At 32.9% G+C, this 8,248-nt stretch overlaps 1 protein-coding gene across 2 annotated transcripts in view; it reads right to left on the minus strand.

Annotated features, from left to right (window-relative positions):
* Nucleotides 1-432: 432 nt before the first annotated feature.
* The window catches only part of zgc:172014, a 9,226-nt gene continuing 1,410 nt past the window's right edge, over nt 433-8,248 (minus strand). The window contains exons 2-5 of one of the 2 annotated variants that reach the window (XR_012393544.1): nt 5,505-5,601; nt 4,962-5,072; nt 2,459-2,664; nt 433-703 (exon numbers count right to left, since the gene is read on the minus strand). Coding sequence is in view for 1 of the 2 variants with exons in the window: in NM_001114713.1 (NP_001108185.1) it covers nt 2,521-2,664; nt 4,962-5,072; nt 5,505-5,594 (345 nt within the window). In the remaining variant the exon portion in view is untranslated. 2 annotated transcript variants of the gene reach the window in all.

Here is an 8,248-nt window from a genome sequence, read left to right on the forward strand (position 1 = left end):
GATTTACTATGCCCAGCAGCACAAACTCTCTTTTGGCATGAAAAAGTAGCAGTTTTTGGAGATGTTATAGTGTTTTATTAAACGTGATGTGTTTTATTGTAATATTAACATAGTACAAACCTTTCAGCCTGTTGTCTAGTCCCTTTATCAAGAAGTCAATTTATCAACTAGAAAATCAAAATCTAGCATCTTTTGTAATTTTGTATAACAGGCAACTCGTGATTGCAAGTAATATTATTGTTTTTTTTTTTTTTTCAGGAGGAGCATTGAACAAGATAAATGTGCAAAACCTGGGCCCTGAATCATGCTTTGATTTGGCAACTCATTTCTTGGGACCTCTCGCAGTTGATGTTTTCTTTTCCTTTCTAGAGGACTGCCTGAAATAAGCTTAGTACACAACTAAGGTGGTAAACAAAAACAAAACTCAGATTACGTTTTTACAATTAGAATTTTATTTCATTTTAGACAGTTGTTCTATTGTAAATGTTATGTTCTAAACTGATATCAGATATACTGTGCAAAATAAAAATAAAAAAAAAAGCATTTTCTTCTTAGTTCTTCGTATATGGGGTCAGTTCTTCGTACATGGATTACTCAGTTAGCTGGATTTGGATAATGACGATTTGACACGATCCAGGATCATTTCGTTCTTCAAAACTGATCCGAGAGTCGCTGTCATAGCAACAGTTCTGGTAGCTCAAACCTGGTCGGGAGCAGGTTCAATTCATATAAACAGGATTAGATTGGGTCAGTTCAAGCAAAGATAATACAGAAAGAATGTACCAGATTCTGTCATTTTCTTACAGTAGTAGTTATATACACTTGGGAAAATAGTAAATATTTATTTATATATTTATTAAATATTTATTATAAATAAATATTTATAAATAAAATATTTAATATATTTACTATTTTAAATAGTAAATATATATATATATACACATACATAAATACATACACACACAACAGTTCTGTCTGGATTTCGAAATTGACTGATAGCCGTGATATATTTAAGTAATAAAAGCATCCGTACTACCTTTTTACCCTTTGTGTATAACTCCGCCCACATACAGCAGACACTACAGTTTGACAAATATTACTGCTGTGACACAACAAAATATACTTTTGAGGCTTTTTTTAGTCGAGAATGTAGTTGTTTTGATTGCAACTATGCAGTTTATTTGCAAGAATAGTGCTTATTTTAAAATATTTACAATTTCTGAGAGACAGCTCGTCAGCGACAGTTGACGTTTTCGATCCACAAGATGGCGACAGAACCGCATAATAAGTCCTTACGGCTGTTTCACACTGCAAGCGAAAGCAGTGCGTGAGCAGCGCGTATGTCGAGCAGTAGCAGCACGCAGGTGTTTGCCTTTTACACCAGCTGCGTCTGCAGCGCGCAGCTCTTCGGCAGCTGCTGCAGAGATCAACATATCGCTGTCTATTCTATCTAGTTACCCATGTCTCTCTATATACAAATACACTTTTCAAACATTTTATCTGCAACAAGACCAACGGCAACTTCCTCCTATGCTGTTTCTTTAACCTGCAAATCTTTATTTTACAAATTTTATAGATCAAACAGTACTGTATGCTTCTCAAACTCTATGAGGAGTACGTCAGAAGACAATCCCCAGTGATATGTCATTTGGTTTTTGATTGACAGGATGTAAGCCTATAGTTATAATATCTATACAGTATAGTTATAATTATATTTTTACATGATCCACTTCAGTGATGTCCAGCGGCAGAGTAACAGCACGTTAATTCATGCTGGTGCAAAGGATGAGATGGATAAAAGTGATCAATGCATGCCCTTCTTTTACTTATTTTCGTGTTGTCAGGTTCACAGTGCAAACAGCTCCCAGGTGAAATAACTTGAGCGAACATAAAGCAAAGCCGAATAAAGCTTTCTTCCTCTGCTTGAGCAGCCACAGCACACAGCGAGTTCACATCATCCAGCATGCATGTCGAACTACACTACCCACAATACACTTTGCTATGGACTACAATTCCCGTAAATCACTTCCCCTCGCCAAGAAAACTGATACTAAAATTGTTTAACTATTGGTTTTGTAGTTCGGGCCGAAATAAAGGTTTGTTGCAGTTTTTAATGGTTTAAGTTCATTTGATTGACTATATATAAATCAGTTGATATTATTGACGCATTTATTGAGTAAAATTGTTACTTTTTACTGTCATTCAATGTATTTAGGTCATTATCAATGCACTGTCACTTTAATTGAGTGTGAGCAGCGCGTCAAAAATAGACCCAGCGCCGAAACTATCGATGCACTGCTGCTTCAGCGATGTATGAAAGCTCTAATCTGTTAACATGGACGCCAAAAAAACACGCACCGCTGACGCTTGCGGTGTGAAACAGGTGTTACGCTTAAAAGATATAACAACAGTCTGATTTCTAACTATAGCAGATCAAATGTTAAACTGGTAAGCACACCTGCCAACACTTCCGTTTTTCATGGGGGTATCATGTATTTCAGACCAGTCTCCCTGTTTGTGTCAGAGTCTCTGTTTATAGCATCTTCCAAAGTTAGACCACAGATGACCAATTGTCTCCAAGTTGTTCCTGAAGTACTTGCAGACATATTTGAAGTTCCTAAACTGGCAGTGAAACATCTCAGCCTTTTCCTTAAATTCTTGTGCCTGTAAAAATTGACAAGGAAAATCATGTTTCATGTTGTTAGCATAAAAACTGCTGTAGATTTTTAGGTCATTAAATAATCCTTCACACAGATATATACCCCAGTGTGTGCGGTAAATCTACTGAGAATCTTTATTGTTCTTATACTGTCTAAATCACTGTAGGTCTATGACTGGATAAACCAACATAACATAATACTATTTGCAGTAACTAAAACAGACCCACCAAACAATCCATGTTTATAACAAAAAAGAAAAGTTGCAAAGTTATCATAAATTATAAAAAGGCATCATAGTTTCACATTTAATCAAATTATAATAAATTTAATCAATTCCTTTTGGACTATGTAAGATCTATGATCTGAAATGTTATTCAGAACAGAATTAAAATATATCTTTATTTAAAACAAAAAAATGTAGCTCATGCTGTGAAATGCACTTTAAACTGACCTAAAAAGGTATCAATTATTAATTAAGGTTGTTAATATAAATGGAGTGCTTACAAATGTGTGTAAAATATGTAAAGTTAATCTATGAAACTCTGCACACCTAGCCTAGTTTATATCTGAACACAGTTGATAAGCAGCATAAATTCATTTTTGAAGGAGAGTAATTGTGTGTGAGTGAGAAGAGGTCAGATGCAAGTGTTATCTGAAAATTTCTCTTGAAATTAGAATTTTTTCTACAGCTCCTGTGTGTAGGTTCTGTAATTGAACTTTTGTGGTAAGGTGTGTTTTTTTCATTGCCTTTAAAGTTAAATAACAGCATAAACAATAAAGGCTGGAAAATATGCTAATTTTCAGCGTACGACAGTAGAATGTAGTTTGGGTAACTTTATTGACGTTGCTGGCAATCGTTCTTCTCAATATCATTCTTTTTGGTAAAAATAAAATAAAGAGGGGATAAGGATGTGCATATTTACTTTAACATGTTTAATAAAGCCAACAGTAAAATTTTACTAATGCACATTTATCCAAATCTTAATATGTATATGTGGAAAATCTATTCATAAGACCATTTGAATCGAATATTAGCAAAACTATCATATTTACACAAACATGTGTAAGCCATAAAAAGGTGTTTGTACAACAAAGTACAGGGGGTATAAAACTGAGTATAATTAAATGACCCTTGAAAATTTACAAAAATAGAGCGCTTACGGACATAATTTTCAATGTTTAAATCAGCCCCCGAAATAATCTGCATGTGTTACTCTTGACCGCACACTGAGAGAAATCGAAAGTAACCCTGTCACTTAAAATGTAACTTTAAATGTCCAGTAGGTGGTGGGGAGTCAAAACCAGAAGTATGTGATAGCACAACAATGATAGCGATTCAAAAATATATGTTTTGATGGGCCGAATATCATTATATTTTTGATGTCAGTTGTGGGCCGGATGGAGGAGGAGGCAGGACCGCAAATGGTTTGAGGGTCGGCAGTTTGAGACCTGACTTAGAGGCTTTTGCATCTGAACTCTTCATGCTGTATGTGGGTTACCATTTTATATTAGCTGTCATTAACATTATTTTTTCACATATTAAAAATGCATGTTACAAGCTTGTTACCAAAGTAGAATGACACATTAGAACATACAATTGTACTATAAGGGTGCTTTCACAACTGTGAATCGATTCAGTTGTTCCGAAAAAGATTACAAATGTTACATTGTTGCTCTTTGCTCTTGGAGCGGTTCACTTTCACACTGCAAAGTTTCTAATCGGACCAAAAGAGCTAAAACAAGTCACGTGCGAGTTAACCCTCCTCACATTGGTCAGAGTGTCAGGGTTTATTTTGCAGCGTTGCGCTCAGCTGTCAGGGGGAGGTGGTGGTTTAGTGGTGGTTGACAGGGTGCGCACGCGCGACGTGTCTGAGGAGAGATGCGGTGGGGAGGGGTGAGAAGGGTGCGCGACGATGCCTATTTGAGGACCGGGAGGGAGACGCGAGATTACCGGGAGGTCATCACTTGTTTTCGGGCATCCGGAGACCCGTGAAACTTCCCACCATACTCATAATTCTCTCTTCATATAGCCGTAAGCCTATTACATATCCATAAAACACTGTGATATAACCGCGCTCGGATCGGATCGCTTTCTCACTGTAATCGAACCTCTCCAGGGTTCGTTTCTATCGAGCCGAGACTACCTCACTCAGGCGGTCTCGGAGCGATTACTTTGGCGTGGAATAAAGCGCAATTGCCTTGTTCACATATGCCAAACGAACCGCGCTAACTAGCCAAACGAGACAGGTTCTGAAACAGAAGTGTAGGTGTGAAAGCACTATAAAACAAATAGCAACACACCTTTGAACAGCATTTCATCTCTGACATAAACTGTATGATGTGCGCTCTTGAATCTGCCTTTTCAGGTCCACTCACACCAGATTCAGATATTGACAGCCAACAAGTTACTGCCTGTGTGTAATAAATGGTGGAAAAACGTAACAACATATTTAATATGGTCAGAACTTCCATGACACATTCAAAATTAGGATCAAGCATTATAAGCTTCAAGTTAAGGGGTACTCAAATCAAAGTAAAAACAATATATGTTATTGCTTATTGCTACTTTTTTTTTTTTTGCTTAAGTGCATCGATGATTGACAAACGCAAAATAATACCCAGATAATGTCAAGTAATATTACAGTATGTTGTGTGACATGTTGCAATGTGAAATAAGCTTAAGCTCAATCCACTGATTCATTAGCAACTGAAGATGAAAAAATGTGAATGGTAATCCTGTTAGAGATTTACATAAAAAATATATTAATATGACAGTTGATAAAAATAGAATATGAATCTATAAAATGAGGAAAAACAAAAGCAGTATCTTAACTTAGTACTTACTTGCGTTACATGGTACCAACAAAGGAGACTGTCTGACTTGTTGAACACCTTACAGATGGCATTGATTTCAGCCTGGTCTTTTTCAACCATAAAACACCTAAAAAATAAATACTTTAAACTTTAAGATAGAGAAAACAAATACAAAATATTACAAATGTTTGCTCTCCAAAGAATGCATTTTGTTGTTTACTTTTATATACCTTCTCTAGAAAAAAAACAATTTATGCATGAAATCAACATCTAACAAATACCAATTCTGACCCGAATTTGCTAATATAAAGTAAAAATCCACAATATTAACAATTATGACCTGAGATTAACGCATTATTAATAAATCAGTGATGATGACCTGAGGTTAGCATATTATTAATAAATCAGTGATGATGACCTGAGGTTAGCATATTATTAATATTAATAAATCAGTGATGATGACCTGAGGTTAGCATATTAATAATATTGATAAATCAGTGATGATGACCTGAGGTTAACGCATTATTAATAAATCAGAGATGATGACCTGTATATTAATAAATCAGTGATGATGACCTGAGGTTAGCATATTATTAATATTAATAAATCAGCGATGATGACCTGAGGTTAACATATTAATAATATTAATAAATCAGTGATGACCTGAGGTTAACATGTTAATTATATTAATAAATCAGTGATGACCTGAGGTCAACATATTAATAATATTAATAAATCAGTGCTGATGACCTGTGGTTAACATATTAATAATATTAATAAATCAGTGATGATGACCTGAGGTTAATGTATTAATAATATTAATAAATCAGTGATGATGACCTGAGGTTAACATATTAATAATATTAATAAATTGCCGACCTGAGGTTAACGTATTAATAATATTAATAAATCAGTGATTAACACCTGTGTTTAACGTATTATTAATATTAATAAATCAGTGATGATGACCTGAGGTTAACATGTTAATAATATTAATAAATCAGTGATGACCTGAGGTCAACATATTAATAATATAAATAAATCAGTGATGATGACCTGTGGTTAACATAATAATATTAATTATTCAGTCAGTGATGATGACCTGAGGTTAAAGTATCAATAATATTAATAAATCAGTGCTGATGACCTGTGGTTAACATATTAATAATATTAATAAATCAGTGATGATGACCTGAGGCTAACATATTAATAATATTAATAAATCAATGATGACCTGAGGTTAACATATTAATATTAATTAATCAGTCAGTGATGATGACCTAAGGTTAATGTATTAATAAATCAGTGATGATGACCTGAGGTTAACATATTAATAATATTAATAAATTGACGACCTTAGATTAATGTATTAATAACATTAGTAAATCGGTGATGATGACCTGAGGTTAACATAATAATATTAATTAATCAGTCAGTGATGATGACCTGAGGTTAATGTAGTAATAATATTAATAAATCAGTGATGATGACCTGAGGTTAACATATTAATAATACTAATAAATTGACGACCTGAGGTTAACGTATTAATAATATTAATAAATCAGTGATTAAGACCTCTGGTTAACGTATTAATAATATTAATAAATCAGTGATGATGACCCGAGGTTAATATATTAATAATATTAATAAATCAATGATGACCTGAGGTTAACATATTAATATTAATTAATCAGTCAGTGATGATGAGCTGAGGTTAATGTATTAATAATATTAATAAATCAGTGATGACGACCTGAGGTTAACATATTATTAATATTAATAAATCAATGATGACCTGAGGTTAACATATTAATATTACTTAGTCAGTGATGATGACCTGAGGTTAATGTATTAATAATATTAATAAATTAGTGATGACGACCTGAGGTTAACATATTAATAATATTAATAAATCAATGTTGACCTGAGGTTAACATAATAATATTAATTAATAAGTCAGTGATAATGACCTGAGGTTAATGTATTAATAATATTAATAAATCAGTGATGATGACATGAGGTTAAAGTATCAGAAATATTAATAAATCAGTGATTATGACCTGAGGTTAAAGTGTTAATAATATTAATAAATCAGCTATGATGACTTGAGGTTAACATATTAATATTAATTAATCAGTCAGTGATGACCTGAGGTTAATGTATTAATAATATTAATAAATCAGTGATGACGACCTGAGGTTAACATATTAATAATATTAATAAATCAATGTTGACCTGAGGTTAACATAATAATATTAATTATTCAGTCAGTGATGATGACCTGAGGTTAACGTATTAATAATATTAATAAATCAGTGATGATGACCTGAGGTTAACATATTAATAATATTAATAAATTGCCGACCTGAGGTTAACGTATTAATAATATAAACAAATCAGTGATTAAGACCTCTGGTTAACGTATTATTAATATTAATAAATCAGTGATGATGACCTGAGGTTAACATATTAATATATCTGTGATGATGACCTGAGGTTAACAATTTATAAATAATAAATCAATATCACCTGAGGTTAACACATTAATAATATTATTAAATTAGTGATGATGACCTGAGGTTAACATATTAATAATATTAATAAATCAGTTAAGGCCATGAGGTTAACATGTTAATTATATTAATAAATCAGTGATGACCTGAGGTCAACATATTAATAATATACATAAATCAGTGATGATGACCTGTGGTTAACATATTAATAATATTAATAAATCAATGATGACCTGAGGTTAACGTATTAATAATATTAAT

Source organism: Danio rerio, chromosome 18 (genome assembly GCF_049306965.1).
Source record: "Danio rerio strain Tuebingen ecotype United States chromosome 18, GRCz12tu, whole genome shotgun sequence".
Taxonomy (NCBI): Eukaryota; Metazoa; Chordata; class Actinopteri; order Cypriniformes; family Danionidae; genus Danio; species Danio rerio.